The 21,940-nt window shown below is 38.8% G+C and overlaps 1 protein-coding gene across 3 annotated transcripts in view; it reads right to left on the reverse strand.

Moving 5' to 3' along the window:
• Positions 1 to 21,940, reverse strand: part of LOC147361925 (ATP-binding cassette sub-family C member 4-like) — a 169,780-nt gene that overhangs the window by 16,167 nt on the left and 131,673 nt on the right. For all 3 annotated transcript variants that reach the window (XM_086330248.1, XM_086330245.1, XM_086330246.1), the window contains exons 24-27: positions 20,972 to 21,072; positions 19,714 to 19,905; positions 9,454 to 9,609; positions 3,774 to 3,863 (exon numbers count right to left, since the gene is read on the reverse strand). In XM_086330248.1, coding sequence (XP_086186374.1) covers positions 3,774 to 3,863; positions 9,454 to 9,609; positions 19,714 to 19,905; positions 20,972 to 21,072 — 539 coding nt within the window. The remainder of the gene's footprint in view (positions 1 to 3,773; positions 3,864 to 9,453; positions 9,610 to 19,713; positions 19,906 to 20,971; positions 21,073 to 21,940) is intronic.

The following is a 21,940-nucleotide window of genomic DNA, read 5'->3' on the forward strand; positions in this document are numbered from 1 at the left end:
TATGACCATGTGGATCACAACAAACCGTGGAAAATTCTTAAAGAGATGAGGATACCAGACCACCTGTCCTGCCTCCTGAGAAATCTGTGTGCAGGTCAGGAAGCAACAAAACCAGACATGAAACCACAGACTGGTTCCAAATTGAGATGGGAGTACGTCAAGGCTGTATATTGTCACCCTGCTTATTTAACTTTTACGCAGAATATATCATGCAAAATGCCAGGCTGGATGAAGCACAAGCTGGAATTAAGATTGCCGGGACAAAAACAAATAACCTCAGATATGCAGATGACACCACCCTATGGCAGAAAGTAAAGAACTAAAGAGCCTTTTGATGAAACTGAAAGATGAGAGTGGAAAAGCTAGCTTAAAACTCAACATTCAAAAAACAAAGATCATGGCATCTTGTCCCATCACTTCAGGGCAAATAGATGGGGAAACAATGGAAACAGTCACAGACCTTATTTTCTTAGCCTCCAAAATCACCGCAGATGTTGACTGCAGCCATGAAATTAAAAACGCTTGCTCCTTGGAAGAAAAGCTATGACAAACCTAGACATCATACTAAAAAGCAGAGATATTACTTTGCCGACAAAGTTCCATCTAGTCAGAGCTGTGGTTTTTCCAGTAGTTATGTATGGGTGTGAGAGATGGACAACAAAGAAATCTGAGCACTGAAAAATTGATGCTTTTGACCTGTGGTGTTGGAGAAGACTCCAACTAGTCCATCTTAAAGGAAATCAGTCCTGAATATTCATTGGAAGGACTGATGCTGAAGTTGCAACTCCAATACTTTGGCCACTTGATGTGAAGAACTGACTCATTGGAAAAGACCCTGATGCTGGGAAAGAATGAAGGTGGGACGAGAAGTGGACGACAGAGGATGTGATGGTTGGATTGCATTACTGAAGCAATGGATTTCAGTTTGAGTAGACTCCAGGATTTGGTGATGGATGGGGAAGCCTGGCGTGCTGCAGTTCATGGGGTTGCAAAGACTGAGCAACTGAACTGAACTGAACTGGACAGAGGAATTACATTTGGGCCAAGTTCCAAGATAGCATTTGATAGGATTTGTATCCCAATTAACAGTTACTCTCTTTCCATGGAACAATGTGTCCTAAAATTCTAGAGTAACTTTAGTAATTGAGAATCTGTGAAGAGAGATTTCAAGCTGGAAAACAAACATAAAAATAGTTTAACAGTACTTTCATCTCTATATCACAATTTAACCATTAAATATGTGGTTTCAAGACCAGTGGATCATCCTATTTTTCTTTATATTTGATTATTAACCACACTCCTCATTTCTCTTCTAGAATTTAACTGTAGAAAGACTCACAAACTTAAATGAAATCAGAGGTCCACTACTTATCAAGTAGGGGAAAGTGAAGCAATTGTCCCAATGTAGGAAAATAAAATCCTCACAGTTGTTGAAAAGCAGAGTGGGTATATAAAGACTCAATGTTGATTTCCTTCAGATACCAGAAATAGTGGCAAGAAGTTGTCAGGCCTCCAAATCTACTTGCTCACAATCAAATCTCATCTATATATTATAGATTTCAGAGTTATCTCTGGAAGAGTGACACTAAATAACAAATGCTAATTCAAACAACAACATGGACATGGACAGTCACTTGGCTTTGTACTTAAAATATTTTTTTAAAGAAATAAACCACACTTCTCTGAAATGAAGAGATAAATCAGACATTTAATGCACATTTATTAAGTGCTTCAACAAACCATGGAAAATTCTTAAAGAGATGGTAGTACAGGACCATCTTACCTGTCTCCTGAGAAACCTGTATGCAAGACAAGAAGCAACAGTTATAACCTTACATAAAACAACTGACTGGTTCAGTATTAGTAAAGGAGTACAACCAGGCTGTATATTGTCACTCTTCTTATTTACCTTATACACAGAGTACATTGTGCAAAATGTTGGGCTAGTTGAATCATAAGCTAGAATCAAGATTTCCGGGAAGAATATCAATAACCTTAATACCCAGATGATACCACTCTAATGGCAGAAAGTTAAGAGAAACTAATAAGCCTCTTGATGAGGGTGAAAGAGGAGAGTGAAAAAGTTGGCTTAAATCTCAACATTCAGAAAACTAAGATCGTGGCATCTGGTCCTATCACTTCATGGCAAGTAGAAAGGTAAAAAAAATTGAAGCAGACACTATGGATGGTGACTGAAGCCATGAAATTCAAAGACACTTGCTTCTTGGAAGGAAGACTATGACAAATCTAGATAGCACATTAAAAAAAGAGAGATATCACTTTACCAACAAAGCTATGATTTTTCTAGTAGTCATGTATGGATGTGAGAGTTGGAACATAAAGATGGCTGAGTACCAAAGAATTGATGCTTTCTAATTGTGGTGCTGGAGAAGACTCTTGAAAGTCCCTTGGACAACAAGGAGATCAAATCAGTCAATCCTAGAGGAAATCAACCCTGAATATTCATTGGAAGAACTGTTGCTAAAGCTGAAGCTTCACTACACTACTCTGGTCACCTGATATGAAAAGACAACTCATTGGAAAAGCCCTGATTCTGGGAAAGACTGAAGGCAAAAGGAGAAGGGGATGACAGAGGATAAGAAGTAGATGGCATCACCAACTCAATGGACATAAATCTGAGCAAACTCTGGGAGACATGGAGGACAGTGGAGCATAGCGTGCTGCAGTCTATGGGGTCACAAAGAGTTGGACAAAAGTTAGTGACTGAATAACAACTTTTTAAAATCTAAAGACTGAGCTAGGTCCAATGAGAAATTAGAAGTCTGTCTATGGTTTAGAAGCCTATATATAATTTCTGCCATCAGTAGAATCAATTTGCAAAAGTAGGATGATTACACAAAATAATTTGTATCAAAATATACAAATCAACAGCAACTTAACAGTAAACATTGCTTGTGTATAAGGGTGAGGAAATTCAAAGAAGTGGGCCAAATGGAAATAGGAGAAAAAATAACAGAAAATCCTCTAGAAATAAACCTATCTATATAAAAACTGAGCAAAATCTCGAGTCTCTTACCTGCATTCATGCTGCAGCATTAAAAGGACATGATTTCTATAAATAACTATAATTTATCTTTACAAATACTTTCTGATGAAACTTCATAGCATTTTATTGGTATGATGTCATTCGGTTTATAATGCAAAACTACTATTGTCTCCATTTAGTAGATACTCCCTAAGATCCAAGGAATAAAATGAACATTGTAGGGTAATTAAGGTAACTAATTCACTAGCTCATGTAGTAGAACTCGAAACCATAATTATAACTTCTAGTTTAGTGCTCTATTAAGGACAATATAATGTACCTAGCTACTTTGTGTTCTACTGTGGATGTGCTCACTCAGTCACGTTCGACTCTTTGAGACCCTATGGAGTATGACCCACCAGACTCCCCTATCATGAGATTCCCCAGGTAAGAATACTGGAGTGGGTTGCCATTTCCTACTCCATGGGATCTTCTTGACCCAAGGACTGAATCTGCGTCTCCTGCATTGGCAGGTAGATTCTTTACCACTGGGCCACCTAGGAAGCCCCCTGTGTTCTAGGGAAAATGCTAAAAAAAAAGTATAAGGCATTTTTTTATTGGTTTTCATCACCATTAACATACACATTTTAATTTACACATATGCCCATGTCATCAATGTTTTCCTAAGAAGTAAACAAAGTCAGTTAAACAAATAAGCTCCCCTTAATTACATGCAATACTGTAAATGTACACACATATATACTGATGCTAACATTTAATAAATTACCTCTTCTAAGGCATTCCACAACTCCTCATTTGTATGCTCATCAAAGGGATCCAGATTTTTCCTCATGGTCCCAGTGAATAAAACAGCTTCCTAAAAGCCCCAAAACAGTGAATGTTATCACATTAACATCTTTTCATTTTGTTTGAAGGCTTACAGAATTAAAATACAAAAAAGAAAAATTCACTATAATCATTATTAAGGTTTCAAATGCTTTTTTTACAAAATAGTATCTTTAATCTCCCATTGTGCAAAGTGTGCTCCAAAATATCTTCTAGATGTTTGACCAAAAATGAAAGAGTCAAGTTGTCTTAAGAATAAATTGAAGAAAAAAGAGAAAGATTTGACTTTTTAAAGATTGCCTTCCTGGTAATATTTGCTCAAACAAAAAATGAGGATATAATTATTTGAGGAATTTTACATCAAGAGAACTGGATAAATTGTCAATCCTAATGTAATACTGGAAAATATCAACAGAATGATTAATTAAGGTTTATATCTCAAAGCAAGATTAAATTTTTTTCACATTGGCACTGAAGAATGAACTGGGATATTTTCTGCATTGGTAAAACAGACTTCTGAGATGGGGACTCTCTCCACGGGTGTGAATGGAAATCCCCACACATGCAAAAAGAACGTCAGATTCTGGGGTCCACGGTTCCTCTGTCCATGGAGAGAACTCCTCTGATTCTGCACCAGCTGGTCCCCACGTTCTCTCACCTGCGCGTCAGGATGACCTGCCTCACAGATCATTATTAACTGCAAGGTCAGGATAACCTGAAATCCACTGTGGTTTCTGTCACAATTAAAATTATTTTTAATTTAAATAGACCACCCCCCACCCCCACCATTCATCTGCTTTGGGAGGAGCCACATAATAAATTACTCTGGAAATATATATCTTTCTCAGTTTCAGGAAAGAATCTTGTACATAAGCTCATGTTGGCCATTTAAATTTCTTCTGGAAGGCAGGTCACAAAGGATGGAATCCAGGTCTCCTGCATTGCAGGCAGACTCTTTACGGTCTGATGTTGAGATCATTAGTAATACTTGTATAACTAAGTATTACTCCCCTTTGTTAGGGACCATAATAAGCACTAAAGCAAAAGAAATGGGAGATACAGTGTCTGTCCTCAAGTAGAGGAAGAAAATAGTGGAGGATGTGGAGAGGGCTGAGGAAAATGCCAGAGGTTTTTGTTAGGGACCTGGAAAATAAGAGTTGGGGTATAGGACGGTGGTCAGGAAAAACCTGGTGGGAGGGGAGCCAGAAATCAAAGGATAAACAAGGCGATATTCATTCTTCTAGTTCTTGGTAGAAAACATTAGATATCTGTATTATGTTTTTCCCCCAAACTCCCACTGTGTTTTTATTTTTGCTTTACTCTTTAAATTTATGTAAATAATTTTTATATTATAAGCAATTAACATAGACAATTCACCAAGAACCACAAAAACGGAAATTAAAGAACACAGTTGGTCCAGAATGTGTTACTCTTTTTACTTAAGTAGAAATAAAACCTAAAGTTCAGTGTCTAGATCCTTAAGAATAATAATAATTCTTACTGACTGAAGGTTCCCAGAAGCAGCCATGAGCATATACATTTTTTCATCCAGTTACACCTTTACAACAAATCTGAGTCAGTAACTCCTAGACCTGGTAGAAGGCTGAGGACACTGAAGCATGGAAGCTGAGTGGCCTCATTGAAGCCCCACAGTCATATGAGGCAAAGCAGGAATAAAAATGTGAGTCATGTTAACACTAGGTCTACACTCTTAAACCTTCTAGCCCTGGCTGCCTCTTGAATAATTTCCTGGAACTCTTTACACCCTGCTCAGTCTCTCCAGATTATCTCTATCAACCCACATTGTGACTTGGAGACAAATGCATAAAAAGTAGAATAATTAAGGTTCTGTGTTTACAATGCTCAGTGATCATTATCTACACAGATACAAACTTAGCACTGTTTTGTAAGCACACTTTATAGAGTGTGTATACAGACCATACTCAAAAGTAGGGTGGAAACCAGTGGAACAGAACCAAAACCTGGTGATGTCAATGGATGTTTAGTCTTTACTTACATGTGCTTCCAAACATTACTAGGAGAGCCAAGAATCATCTAATGTTATCTCTTTATTTATAGAATTTTTTTTTAATGTACACAAGCACTCTTTTATTATTGGTGGTGGTGGTTTAGTCTTAAATCGTGTACAACTCTTGTGACCCCATGGACTGTGGGCCTTTAACTATTCAGTTCAGTTCAGTTCAGTCCTGTCCAGCTCTTTGCGAGCCCATGATTGCAGCACTCCAGGCCTCCCTGTCCATCACCAATTTCCAGAGTTCACTCAAACTCTTGTCCATCGAACTGGTGATGCCATCCAGCCATCTCATACTCCGTCATTACCTTCTCCGCCTGCCCCCAATCCCTCCAAGAATCAGAGTCTTTTCCAATGAGTCATCTCTTCGCATGAGGTGGCCAAAGTATTAGAGTTTCAGCTTTAGCATCTGTCCTTCCAAAGAACACTCAGGACTGATCTCCTTTAGAATGGATTGGTTGGGTCTCCTTGTAGTCCAAGGGACTCTCAAGAGTCTTCTCCAACACCACAGTTCAAAAGCATCAATTCCTTGGCACTCAGCTTTCTTCACAGTCCAACTTTCACATCCATACATGACCACTGGGAAAAAAATAGCCTTGACTAGATGGACCTTTGTTGGCAAAGTAATGTCTCTGCTTTTCAATATGCTACCTAGGTTGGTCATAACTTTCCTTCCAAAGGAGTAAGTGTCTTTTAATTACATGGCAGCAGTCACCATTTGCAGTGATTTTGGAGCCCCCCAAAATAAAGTCTGACACTGTTTCCACCATTTCCCCATCTATTTGCCATCAAGTGATAGGACCAGATGCCATGATCTTCGTTTTCTGAATGTTGAGCTTTAAGCCAACTTTTTCACTCTCCTCTTTCACTTTCATCAAGAGGCTTTTTTAATTTCTCTTCACTTTCTGCCATAAGGGTGGTGTCATCTGCATATCTGAGGTTATTGATATTTCTCCCAGCAATATTGATTCCAACTTCTGCTTCTTCCAGCCCAGCGTTTCTCATGATGTACTCTGCATAGAAGTTAAATAAGCAGGGTGACAATATACAGCCTTGATGTACTCCTTTTCCTATTTGGAACCAGTCTGTTGTACCATGTCCACTTCTAACTGTTGCTTCCTGACCTGCATGTACGTTTCTCAGGAGGCATGTCAGGTGGTCTGGTATTCCCATCTCTTTCAGAATTCTCTGCAGTTTATTGTGATCCACATAGTCAAAGGCTTTGGCATAGTCAATAAAGAAGAAATACATGTTTTTCTGGAGCTCTCTTGCTTTTTCCATGATTCAGCGGATGTTGGCAATTTGATCTCTGGTTCCTCTGCCTTTTCTAAAACCAGCTTGAACATCTGGAAGTTCACGGTTCACATATTGCTGAAGCCTGGCTTGGAGAATTTTGAGCATTACTTTACTAGCATGTGAGATGAGTGCAATTGTGCGATAGTTTGAGCATTCTTTGGCATTGCCTTTCTTTGGGATTGGAATGAAAACTGACCTTTTCCAGTCCTGTGGCCACTGCTGAGTTTTCCAGATTTGCTGGCATATTGAGTGCAGCACTTTCACAGCATCATCTTTCAGGATTTGAAATAGCTCAATTGGAATTCCATCACCTGCACTAGCTTTGTTCGTAGTGATGCTTTCTAAGGCCCACTTGACTTCACATTCAAGGATTTCTGGCTCTACGTGAGTGATCACACCATCGTGATTATCTGGGTCATGAATATCTTTTTTGTACAGTTCTTCTGTGTATTCTTGCCACCTCTTCTTAATATCTTCTGCTTCTGTTAGGTCCATACCATTTCTGTCCTTTATCGAGCCCATCTTTGCATGAAATGTTCCTTATTATCTCTGATTTTCTTCAAGAGATCTCTAGTCTTTCCCATTTTGTTGTTTTTCTCTATTTCTTTGCATTGATCACTGAGGAAGGCTTTCTTATCTCTTCTTGCTATTCTTTGGAACTCTGTATTCAGATGCTTATATCTTTCCTTTTCTCCTTTGCTTTTCACTTCTCTTCTCTTCACAGCTACTTGTAAGCCTCCCCAGACAGCCATTTTGCTTTTTTGCATTTCTTTTCCATGGGGATGGCTTTGATCCCTGTCTCCTGTACAATGTCACAAACTTTCGTCATAGTTCATCAGGCACTCTATCAGATCTAGTCCCTTAAATCTATTTCTCACTTCCTTTCTATAATCATAAGGAATTTGATTTAGGTCATACCTGAATGGTCTAGTGGTTTTTCCCTACTTTCTTCAATTTAAGTCTGAATTTGGTATTAAGGAGTTCATGATCTGAGCCACAGTCAGCTCCCAGTCTTGTTTTTGCTGACTGTATAGAGCCTCTCCATCTTTGGCTGCAAAGAATATAATCAATCTGATTTCGGTGTTGACCATCTGGTGATGTCCATGTGTAGAGTCTTCTCTTGTGTTGGTGGAAGAGGGTGTTTGCTATGACCAGTGCATTCTCTTGGTGAAACTCTATTAGCCTTTGCCCTGCTTCATTCCATAATCCAAGGCTAAATTTGTCTGTTACCTCAGGTGTTTCTTGACTTCCTACTTTTGCATTCCAGTCGCATATAATGAAAAGGACATCTTTTATGGGTGTTAGTTCTAAAAGGTCTTGTAGGTCTTCATAGAACCATTCAACTTCAGCTTCTTCAGTGTTACTGGTTGGGGTATAGACTTGGATTACTGTGATATTGAATGGTTTGCCTTGGAAATGAACAGAGGTCATTCTGTCATTTTTGAGATTGCATCCAAGTACTGCATTTTGGACTCTTTTGTTGACCATTATGGCTACTCCATTTCTTCTAAGGGATTCCTGCCCGCAGTAGTAGATATAATGGTCCTCTGAGTTAACAATCTTTAAGTATTAAGAAGCATTAAAAATAACACAATGCAGATTTCTAGATCCTTTTATCCAAGGATATGAAAGAACTTTACAGACACATCCATTTATTTCTGCTAACTACTGATCGGGTTATTCCTGAGATGGGTATAATCAAAACCTAAAACCTGAGGTGCACAGTGATGGGATTCCCATCCTGTGCTTTTCCTCACTATTCTGTACTGCCTCTCTGGTTAAAATCATTTAAGGGTTAAATTTTAAAAGTTTCCCCCAATAGTCTATTAAATTCTAAAAGTTTCCCCGAAAAGTCTATATACCTTGTAATTCTCAAAGCCTCACAGTTTCACAGAAAGCACCCCAGGGGGATAACCATCTTTATTTCCCACAATAAAATTTCATCTTTAAGACACTTAACATTCATGTTTCTTTATAGGAACCTCTTCAATGCTAAACCAACTATTTATCATTTTGATCTCAGTATTACGTGGTTATCAGCAGATAAATCTGTGACACCTAGGAAGTCTGGGTCCAGAATCTATCTGGGTAAGTTATTAAATAACATGCATACAAAACAAAAAACCAAACAAACCCTGGTATCTATTGAAAACATCAGATGCTAAAAATATACTCTCTTGGAAGGGAAAGGATCAAACCTTTCATGCATTTTGAAAAAAATTAATCGAATTAAAAGCAAGTTAGCAAAGGTGCCTTATAAAAAGAACATGTGACAATGCTCTGACATGCATACCTGAGGTACAACTGACATTTTCTTCCTTAAATGGTGAAGTCCAATACTGGTTATTGAGATATTATCAATCCAAATGTCGCCTATGGGTTCTGACAATCTAAAAAGCGCAGCAATGAGGGAACTTTTTCCAGCTCCTGTTCTTCCCACAATGCCCGTCTGTAAAGAGATCCAGGAGGTTTAAGAATTAACAATATAAAACAAAACTGGGAGAAACCTTGGTTGTTGAAGATGAACTTTAAAGTTTTACATAAAGAGTAGTCTATTAGTATTTCAACTATGGCACTGTAGATGTTGTTGGAAAGAGTATTCATTGTTGAGGGGTTGGGAGCCTGTCCTATATATCATTGGAGTTTTAGCAATAACCTTGGATTCTACCCACTAGATACCAGAAGCACTCGCAACACTGTGAGATCCAAAAATATCAGATATTGACAAAGTTCCTCAGTTGAAATCCCATGTCCCCAGAAAGAGTTAAAAAAACAGAATCTATTAATATCTACTGGCAATAAAAAGACAGCAGTCTCCTAAGAGATCCATAAGAAGTCTGTTTGTAAATTTACTGTCTGTGCATTCTGACCTTGAGAATAATGCGATAATTTTACAGAGATGTTAACAAGTCAAGTCAGAAGTGTTATACATGAACAAGCAATCATTTTTTCAGGGATTTATTATTTAAGGGGAATTATTCTTTTAGAGAAATTAAATCACTTCCTGATGCTAAATATCTTAATTATGTTCTATCTAGATAGGAAACATCTTAAAATTGTAAAATTCAGGTCTCAGCATTGCAAAAGACAGTAGCCAACAGGCAAAATACACATGATGAGTCAACAACAACACAAACAACATTTGCTATTTATATGGGACCTTTCATCTAAGCTATTCAAAAGATAGTTTACTAACCAGTTAACAGTTATAATTGCACCTTGAGAAAGATACATGTCAAATGTCAGTCTAGTTAGTAAAACCGAAGCAGAGATAAATTAAGTACATTAACAGTAAGATCAAAGAATCAGTATAATGCAAATAAAATGCTGGTCAGGAATGAAACTGTACTATAAAAACTAACATTTAGCTGTGTGCATTTAAACACGTATGTAGAAACTAGCATTTTCCCTCCAACCAATGAGATTATCCAACTGCAAATTCTCTGATGGGCACTTCCCCAGTTTCATCTCTATTTAGGACTATGGAGCTGATGAAGGGTATGAGACATAATTTCAATCATTTATAAATTAATTCAGTCAATAAATTTTTTAAAAGTCACAGCTTTAAGCAGAGAAGAACTAAACCGTTCTGAGCACTGATTATATGCTATGAACTTTACATACTTTCTCATTTGAATATTTCCAAGTTTCCAAAGCTTAATCTGTAAAATCAATAATTGTAGTTCAAACAAGAATTTATAGAGATTACATGTAAGAAAAGTAGCTTATTTGATATATCTTTGCAGCCACCTTCTACTTTATGATAAGTTCTAATTTATATAATACAGGTGGGCCATTTTCTGCACATAGGCAGGCTCTAGTACATGTATACCAAGCTCATGTGTTTGTGTACAGGCTGACCTGGAAAATATTGCAGGTTCAGTTCTAGATGACTGCAATTAACTAAGTATCACAATAAAGCAACTCACATGACATTTTTGGTTTCCCCATGCATATAAAAATCATGCTTATGCAACATTATAACCTGTTATATGTGCAACTGCATTATGTCTTAAAAGAGCAGTGTACATATCTTAATTTTAAAATACTTTATTTCTAAAAAATGCTAACCATTACCTGAACTTTCAAAAAAAAAATGTAGTAGTAACACCAAAGATCACTGATCACAAGTCATAAGAAATATAATAATTATGAAAAAGTTTGAAATATTGAATTACCAAAATGCAACAAAGAGACATAAAATGAGCAAATGCTGTAGGAAAAATGGTGCTGATGGATGTGCTTGACTCAGGGTTGCCACAAATGTTCAATTTGCAAAAAAAAAAAAAAAAAAAAAGCACTATCTGTGAAGCACAGTAAAACCAGGTATGCCTGTATTTCTGGGTGTTCTCATGTGTATATCAAAACACATCAGAACACAGACAAGGACTGTGTCTGTGAGAATGTCTGTGAGCTCCAAACTCCAGTGAGGAGAGTAAGAAAGAAGCAACTCAAAGAATACCCAGCTTTAGCTATTTCTACAATTCAGTCAGCTAAACTATAGTCTGGAAGTTTTTCCCAGGTCACCAAAGGCTTTTACTAATTGCTTATGGAAAGTATTACCAATATCAGTAGTTTTACATTACTAATACCAAAGACACTTGAAAATAGTCTTATTTTAGCTGCTTTGCAGCTGCCCCTTTGTTTTTTCCAAATAGGCCAAGGCTGGTTTCTGACAAATGCACCAACTTAACAAGACATTTGTAGCTGGGTCTCTTTTCATACATCAAACTCAATACCCAATGCCCCACGCAAAAAGCCCCTTCCTCTGACTCCCCTACTTTACTCTCATTACTTCATTCCTGGGCTCGAGGGCCCACCTTACTTCTGAATTTTCCTGAGTCCGGCATAGTGCCAAGTTCTGAAGATTCTACTTCTGCAATGTGTCATGGCTCACTTTCTTATTTTAAGGCCCAAAGTCATCACCTTAGTGACAGACTATATCAAGTTTTAAAAAACAAAGCAAATCTTTTTCTTAATCATAATTAGTGCAAATGAATCTGAAAAACGAATACATGCTAGTCATCACCATAGACTCTATTAAAATCATCCCTAAGATGTTGATGTATCTTTTTTCTGGCTTTGTATATGTGTGTGTTGCTCATTTAAACAAAATGGTATTAATATGAACATACTATTACAACCTGTTTTCAATAGGTATTTCATAAAAAATAATTATTTTAATGGCCATATAATATATAGTATTTATGATCATTTATTTATCAAACCCCCTCTTGGTGGACATTTAGGCAGTCTCTAATATTTTGCTATTATAAATAACTGTGTGTTAAATATCCTTGAAGTGAAATCTTTAAAAGAAATCTTCATTATTCCCTTAAGATAAATTCTTAGATGTGAAATTGCTGAGAAATAGGTATGGACATTTTTAAAGGATATTCTTCAGTACTTCCAAATTACCCTCCAGAAGTACTATGCCAATTTCTGCTCCCACTCGTTTCCCAGCACATCACAAACCTGAGTCTTTTAGCTTTGTTTCAATCAGCACCAGTTTGTTTCAAAAAAAAGGGAAATCACTTTCCCAGGACATCTTGTTGGAGGCACAACAACTCCTGTCTCCCTGCCTCCCACATCTGCCCACTGGGGTGCATATGCACTCACTTCTCAGATTAAACTCCTGAAGGCCAGCTCTGTGCCTGTTCACTCTACCCTGGGACATCTCTTCTACAAAACCATCCCCGCTAAGCTCTCCATCCTTCATCTTCACAAGTCAGATTCCTTGGGGTCATTCAGTAGTATTGAGGGCTGAACATGAAAATATCTTATACACCCGGGAGTTCATTTCCCTGAATGCTCTGAAGGTGTCTAGTTCTTCATTCACTGAATCAGAGCATCATGCCTTTGTTTAAGCTGATTCCATATCCCAGAAGGACTTCCACATGCATTTCCACCTGCTGAAACCCTATCACACATCACTAAGACTGTCTAACATACATCACTAAGTCTGTCTCACATGGCTAATTCTTTGAAAATACTCTACTTGTCTTCTCATGTAGACTTCTCCCAACCCTATATCTTTTTCTAAACTTCTATAAAAATCATGACAGCCTTCTATCTTACAAAGCTAATAGATACATTTTCTTGCCTATCAAAATCAATCTGTGTGCATTGTCAACAGGATCTGTATTGGATTTTTTAAAATATTATTTGTATCATCTGTGGTGTCCTTTGTAAAAGAGGTTTTCACAGGGGGCTGAAATTTTTAACTGAGGGTGGATAAATGTATAAAAGATCTATTATTATATTCTCTAGGTATATGAAAAGCTGAACAGAGAGACAGACACAGTAGATAAATCCCACAGCTATAAATATAATTGCAAATGGCCAACCCTTCATTTTCACAGAACATACAAAATTTTACACAGTGTAAGTGGTTAAGGTCATTTTACAACCTATAAAAATGACAACTATCTTTGTATAAGCATTCATTGTGTGCTGGTCTCCATGCTAATTGATACACGGGTTTTAATCTTGTTTAAGGTGTACAACTACCCTAGAGGTAAGGTCCTATCACCACCATTTTGCAAAAGAAAAGATTGAGGCTTATAAGGTGAATTAGTCTGCCTGAAATAACAGAGCCCATTAGTTGCAGCATGGGACTCAAATCCACGTTTGCCAGACCTTTTTCCATCTGCTATGGTCTCCTTATCACCTGGATGGCCTAAAGCCTTATCATGTCCTTCTGTCTAACTAGACGAGAGAAAGTGGGTAGAGGTGTAGTTGCAGGCCTAATATAGAGATCCTACGGCCAGAGAGTTAAAGTATAATGCCGATACTGGTGCCTATAATGTGGTGCATGGGACAAGAGCTGACATCATTGAATAAAGATGGTACCTGAGGTCAGGTGGGCCAGCTGTCAGCAGGAAAAAACAGCACCCACAGTTGGGCTTGGAGAGAAACTTGCAGTTAAGTGGGGGTACACGGTGCCTGAGGAACAGGCCAAATAGACCTTGAGCCCTGCTTAGGGAAGCAGGACTCATTTCTAATACCATCAGGTGGTGAAAAAGGCACACATGCTCAGTAACAACAGGGGTTTAGATGATTCATGAGCTCCACTTCAAATTGTCAAAGGGCATTTCTTGGAAATCATAGGTGATCACTCATCAAAAACTGCCCATGGGAAAGAAAGGACTTTACTGGGAGGTCTTGTTCAAATGTGATGCTGAGTCAAGAGGTCTGGGTGAGCCTCTGCATTTCTAAGAAGCTCCAGGAGATGCAGGTGCTGGCTTGTACCACAGTCCAAGTCACAAGGAATTAGGAAACCCCCTAGGTAAGGTGGCAGTCTAGGAGTGAGGAGAGGGCTTGCTGAGAAAATAATATGTAAACAAGGATAAAAGGTAGGAAAATAATATTTTGGTACATTATAGCGAGGTCTAATAAGTGTCTGTAAAAATGAATTATCTAGGAAATAGCTCTAAGCAAAGAAACAAACAAAAAACAACCAAATTCAATCTACCTCCAGAGCTGGAAAATGCTTTAAAATGGCCCAGGACTCTCCAAAATGATCAAATCAACCACAGAATCTTCTAAATAAAAAATACACCCCAGAATCTAACCAGGAAACCTAGGGTACTATTTACCTTTTGAAATTGAAAGAAAGTGTTTGTCTCTCATCCATGTTCAACTTTTTGTGACCTCATGGACTGTAGCCCATCAGACTCCTCTGCCTATGGAATTCTCCAGGCAAGAATACTGGACTGGGTTACCATTCCCTTCTCCAGGGTATCTGCCCAACCCAGGAATTGAACCTGGGTCTCCTGCATTGCAGGCAGATTCTTACAAATGAGCCACCAGGGAAGCCTCATTTACCTTATACTAGTTCTTTATTTTTATTCAGTATTTCTTCCATGAAGAAATCTGCATAGTACTTACTACACTTTCATACTAACTCTAACTTCCAGGAATCAGAACAACAGAGGAAAGAGAATAAAGCCCGACTTCTGCTGAGCCGGCTCACACCCACATCTCTCTTTTCCTCGACCCCCCACAGCTACCTCTCCCAATCAAATTCCACAAAGTGATGGGGACTGGGACAAGTAAGCAGGAGTATAAACTGGGGGTTCAGAGAAGGCAATGGCAACCCACTCTGGTACCCTTGCCTGGAAAGTCCCATGGACGGAGAAGCCTGGTAGGCTGCAGTCCATGGGGTCGCTAAGAATCAGACATGACTTTCACTTTTCACTTTCATACATTGGAGAAGGAAATGGCAACCCACTCCAGTGTTCTTGCCTGGAGAATCCCAGGGACAGGGGAGCCTGACGGGCTGCCGTCTATGGGGTCGCACAGAGTCGGACATGACTGAAGTGACTTAGCAGCAGCAGCAGCAAACTAGGGGTTAACAACTATGGAGTGAAATGGCTTCATGAACACACTCAGTTCAGTTCACTTCAGTTGCTCAGTCATGGCCGACTCTTTGCTACCCCGTGAATTGCAGCACACCAGGCCTCCCTGTCCTTCACTCCTGGAGTTCACTCAAACTCACGTCTATCGAGTCAGTGATGCCATCCAGCCTTCTTATCCTCTGTCGTCCCCTTCTCCTCCTGCCCCCAATCCCTCCTAGTATCAGAGTCTTTTCCAATGAGTCAACTTTTTGCATGAGGTAGCCAAAGTATTGGAGTTTCAGCTTCAGCATCAGGCCTTCCAATGAACACCCAGGACTGATCTCCTTTAGGATGGACTGGTTGGATCTCGTTGCAGTCCAAGGGACTCTCAAGAGTCTTCTCCAACACCACAGTTCAAAAGCATCAATTCCTTGGCACTCAGCTTTCTTCACAGTCCAACTTTCACATCCACACATGATCACTGGAAAAAAAATAGCCTTGACTAGATGGACCTTTGTTGGCAAGGTAATGTCTCAGCTTTTCAATATGCTTTCTAGGTTGGCTATAACTTTCCTTCCAAGGAGTAAGCATCTTTTAATTTAATGGCTACAATCACCATCTGCAGTGATTTTAGAGCCCCCCAAAATAAAGTCTGACACTGTTTCCACTATTTCCCCATCTATTTCCCATGAAATGATGGGACCAGATGCCATGATCTTAGTTTTCTGAATGTTGAGCTTTAAGCCAACTTTTTCACTCTCCTCTTTCACTTTCATCAAGAGGCTTTTTAATTCCTCTTCACTTTCTGCCATAAGGGTGGTGTCATCTGCATTTGAGGTTATCGATTTTTCTCCTGGCAATCTTGATTCCAGCTTGTGCTTTTTCCAGCCCAGCATTTCTCATGATGTACTCTGCATATAAGTTAAATAAACAGGGTGACAATATACAGCCTTGATCTAGTCCTTTTCCTATTTGGAACTAGTCTGTTGTTCCATGTCCAGTTCTAACTGTTGCTTCCTGACCTGCATACAGGTTCTTTAAGAGGCAGGTCAGGTGGTCTGGTATTCCCATCTCTTTTAGAATTTTCCAGTTTATTGTGATCCACACAGTCAAAGGCTTTGGCATAGTCAATAAAGCAGAAATAGATGTTTTTCTGGAACTCTCTTGCTTTTTCCATGATCCAGTGGATGTTGGCAATTTGATCTCTGGTTCCTCTGCCTTTTCTAAAACCAGCTTGAACATCAGAAAGTTCACGGTTCACGTATTGCTGAAGCCTGGCTTGGAGAATTTTGAGCATTACTTTACTAGCGTGTGAGACGAGTGCAATTGTGTGGTAGTTTGAACATTCTTTGGCATTGCCTTTCTTTGGGATTGGAATGAAAACTGACCTTTTCCAATCCTGTGGCCACTGCTGAATTTTCAAAATTTGCTGGCATATTGAGTGCAGCACGTTCGCAGCATCATCTTTTAGGATTTGAAATAGCTCAACTGGAATTCCATCTTCTCCACTAGCTTTGTTTGTAGTGATGCTACAAGTAAGGCCCACTTGACTTCACATTCCAGGGTGTCTGGCTCTAGGTGAGTGATCACACCATCGTGATTATCTGGGTCATGAAGCTCTTTTTTGTACAGTTCTCCTGTGTATTCTTGCCACCTTTTCTTATTATCTTCTGCTTCCGTTAGGTCCACCCCATTTCTGTCCTTTATCGAGCCCATCTTTGCATGAAATGTTCCCTTGGTATCTCTAATTTTCTTGAAGTAACCCTATGATTTGGGAAATTTAAGATGGAAGAATACAAGTCTTCTATGTTCCTAAGTTGTACTACAGAGTTTCATATAATGATAATTCATATTTTTGGCTTTTGAGAAAATTTAAGATTAGTACAAATTAACAGAATTTTGTACAATGGGAAATCTGACAGACACATTGTCTACTGACAAGCAAACACTGCTATCAGGGACAGGATTTTATGAATAGCTGAGATTAATGTCTTTCCATTAACCTCACTTAGAGTGCGGCCCTCCCTTCTTTTCTGACCTACAATGGAACTGGAAATAATTTGGAGCCAGCTTTTGTGACTAAGTGAAGCTGCTCCCTGGGGATCATTTGGATATTGAGTTGATTATTCTTTCACATCTCAAGAGTATCAGTCATTAAATAATGGTTATAGTCCACTAGATAGGCCCATGGTAGAGAGTTTTATAGTGGTTATTTAAATATTTAACATGCTAGGTAATCAGTTGTTTACAAGCTGTCTTTTGTGTGTGTTTTGGTTACTGGTTGCTCACACCTGTTAAGTCCCCCAGCACCCTCTGTGTGCCATGCAGAATGCCACTTTCTGGGGAACAAAGATGACAACAAGATGCTCCCTGATCTTAAGAAGCCTCAGAGTTCTGCAAGATTCAGACCCAAAATTATAAAGCATGCCATAGATGTTACCTTTTTTTAACTGTAGTAAAATTTACATAACATAAAATTTGCCAGATTAACCATTTTAAGTGGACAATTTAGTGTTAAGCACATTCACATTGTTGTGCAACCAACTTCTAGAATATTTTTTTGCCTTTAAAAACTGAAATTTTATACCCATTAAACTACAACTCCCCATTACTCCTCCCCCATCCCTGGAGACGACCATCCTACTTCCTGTCTTCATGAATTTGATTACTGTAGGAACGTCATATAAGTAGAATCATACAGTATTCATATATGGCTTGTTTAATATATCATGTCCCCAGGGTTCATTCATGGGTCAGAATTTTCTTCCTCTTTTAAGGCTGAGTAATATTTCATTTTAAGGATATAATACATTTTGTTTATCCACTCACTTTCAACATGAACATTTTGGTTGCTTCCAATTTTGGCAGCTATGAACACAAATGTACTATACACACTATCTTAAAAGATTACATAGATCCTGCGGAAGCATAGAGGGGCTTAAAGAGGCAGATGAATTAAAGTCGACTGAGAAACTGAGGAGATATCCACCATCCAGATGATAGAAGGGAAGGGTCTCTGAGGTATAGTGTCAGCATGCACCCTGGAAGTGGGAGGATTCAGTGTTTTGGGGGGATCTATACATGACCTGAGTACAGGGGTTGTGTGTATGTTAGGACTCCAGGCTGGAGAGGTAGGTGGAACTTCCTATCACCTTGTCTGTTCTGGCTCATTGTCTTTTTTAAGACTCTGCCCTGGTCCCAGGCAAGGGCCTCAACTGAGTGTGGAAGGAACATCACCAAAAGACATGGACATTGGCAGGATCCCTCTGCTGTCTCCCACATGGATCTTCCCCTGCTCCATTCAGTTTGCTTTCAACAACTTTGAGTGAGTCTCTGGGCCCTGCCTCCAGCTGGGGACTCTGGTTCCTCACCTCTGAGTCACGATTCTAGACTCTTCTCTGATGGTCCCAAGCTAGCCATACCATCCCCTATTTGGAGTGGACCTAGGGTTGCACTGTGGTTCCAGAAGCAGCTTACCCAGGCCAGTAAGTACCAGACCTGTGCTAAAGAAAGAAGCAGCTTGTGCATGGGAGGTCAGGGGTATGACAGCTCAGTGTAGGTGAGTGGAAGACAAGTCTACAGAAAAGATGAAAGGACAGAGGGGGAGGCTGCAACTGAAGGGTATCACAGAGGATGAGAAGGTTTCAGAAATACAAAGAATAAAGATATGTAGGAAGGTGATATTGGAGGGTTAGGGACAGGGAGCTAGGACTGACTTCGAAGAGTCTGCAAGAGTAATCAGGTGTCATATATACAGTGGTCCCCAGTCTTTTTGGCACCAGAGACCTGTTTTGTGGAAGATGATTTTTCTACAGACTGGAGGTAGGCGGAAATGGTTTCGGGATGATTCAAGCACATTACATTTATTGTGCAGTTTATTTCTATTATTATTATTATCTCAACTCCACCTCAGATTATCAAGTATTAGAACCCAGAGGTTGCAGACCCCTGACATATAGTATCCCAGGTCAGGTTAAATTCCAGATCAGGAGCCCAGAGTCCACTAATCACCATGAGCAGCTCATGACACGGGGAAAGAAATGCTGAGATCCCCAGTGCATGGTCAGTTTCCAGGAAAGAATCCCAACAATGTCACTGATCTAATCCCCATCCACAGAGAAATAGAGTCTCCCTGACACACCGACAAGGAAGCCAACAGCAGATGTTGCTAAATCTTTATCTGGATTTTAAAGCAGCAAATGGTGTAAACAAACCTTTTCTTTTGATTCAGTGTATTCTGTCAGGTCCTTCAATACCAGAGGCCCATCTAAGGTGTGCCTGAAGTTCACATTCTCAAAGGTAAGCTCTCCTTCATGGGGCCAGTCCAGTGGCGGACGATACTCGTATTCCCAGGGTGCTTCTTTCTCAAGCTCCGTATATTCAACCACCCTTTCTGCTGACACCATCTGAAAGACATATGACATCACGTGGGTTAGGAATGGAAAGTCTGGTTTATGCATGCTCAGAGACTGTAAATGAGATGTTTTGCCTTTTTATCTTGATATCTGCATTTATGTGGTTAAGAATATCTCAGGTCTTATCATCTTCAAAGGACAGAAGTGGCAATCTAAGGAGGACTTTGATAATACGCCATTTTCTTGTAACACTCACTTATGGCTACTTCCTTCAACATGGTATTAAAACTAAAAGAATTAGAAAGATGAATGGTAAGATTTTATTGATCCACTTTTCATACCTGAATAAAAAAACAAGAGAATTTTGTCAAAGAAAAGAATATTTATGGACATCGGCCCATAATCTGTGGCTTCAGAAGGGCCATGTGTTATGGATAAGCAGAACTGAAAGATCATCAAACCTCATTTTAATAATTAGATCAAACTTTCTACTCTATCAGAAGATAGAAGTGGAATGATTTTATTTTTACTGTTTTTCTCCCTTTAGATGAAGGTGCAAATATTCAAGATAGGATATAATTTACATAATAAGGCCTCCTTAACAACCATAACTTGATACCTCTGATAGCACATTCTGAGAGGGAGTTTATCCTGCCCAAAAGAAGCGACACCAGCAAATTCAGGCATTCAGTACATACAAGAATGAATGCTAACATGGGGGGCGGGGTGGCGAATACCAATTAATTAAACAACCAATTTTAAAATTTTAAATTCTAATTTTACCAAAAATGAGGAATTACTCATTAAGGAACAAAAATAAACTAGTACTTAAGAAATTAACTTATATCCTCCCCAGGATTTCAGGGCCTCTCTGGTACAGAGACATTATTTTTGAAGACATCTTGTGATGAATATAAAACTTGTTGACATGGGACACATAAGACTGAGAAAAAGATGTCTATATTTTATTTTATATTCATTTTGAGGAGGAAGAATCAAAAAAACTATTACCCACAATGTAAAAATAACAAGTCTAATATTTTACATAAGAACTGCTTTTATGCCATTTAATAACAAGGAGACTAGAAAAGGCTAAGGACATCAAGATAAACATCACCATTTTCTCAACTTCAGCACTTTGCCTGATGCACCACTGGAATATCCACGTGAACGTGAGGGCAAGAGAAAGCACTAGGCCAAACTGCCCTGGATTCAAAGCTAAATGAGGAAGAGAAAGGGGAATAAAGTCAGTCCCAATATTTTTAAAAAATTTATTTTATTGAAGTATAGTTAAGTTACAATGTTTAGCAAAATGACTCAGTTATATGTACATTCGTTTTCATATATTTTTCCATTATGGTTTATCAGAAGATATTGAATATAGTTCCCTGTGCTATATAGTAGGGCCTTGTTACTTATCCATTCTATATATATAATAGATTGCATCTACTAATCCCAAGTTCCCAGTCCATCTCTCCCCAGCCTCATCTCACTCTTGGCAACCAGAAGTCTGTTTTCTATGTCTGTGAGTCTGTTCTCTTTCACAGATAAGTTCAATTATGTCATATTTTAGATTCCACGTGTAAATATTATCATATGTCTTTCTCTGTCTGACTTACTTTACTTAGTATGATAATCTCTCGGTCCATCCATGCTGCTGCAAATGCATTATTTCATTCTTGTTAATAGTTGAGAAATATTCCATTATATATAAATACCACATCTTACTCTATCCATTCATCTACTCACGAATATTTAGATAGTTTCCATGGCATGGCTATTGTGAATAGTGTTGCTGTAAACATAGGGATGGATATATCTTTTTGAATTATAGTTTTCTTCTGATATATGCCCAGGAGTGAAACTGCTCGGTCATATGACAACTCTATTTTTAGTGTTTTGAGGAACCTCTATACTGTCTTCCATAGTGACTGTACCAATTTACATTCCCACCAACAGAGTGGGAGGGTTCCATTTCCTCCACATTCTCTTCAGTTTTTACTATTTTTAATCTTTTCAGTGATGGCCATTCTGACTGGTATGGAGTGGTACCTCTTTGTAATTTTGCTTTGCATCTTTCTAATAG

This window comes from Bos grunniens, chromosome 12 (assembly GCF_055505025.1).
Source record: "Bos grunniens cultivar Pamir isolate PY7600 chromosome 12, Bosgru_T2T1.0, whole genome shotgun sequence".
In the NCBI taxonomy this organism is placed as follows: Eukaryota; Metazoa; Chordata; class Mammalia; order Artiodactyla; family Bovidae; genus Bos; species Bos grunniens.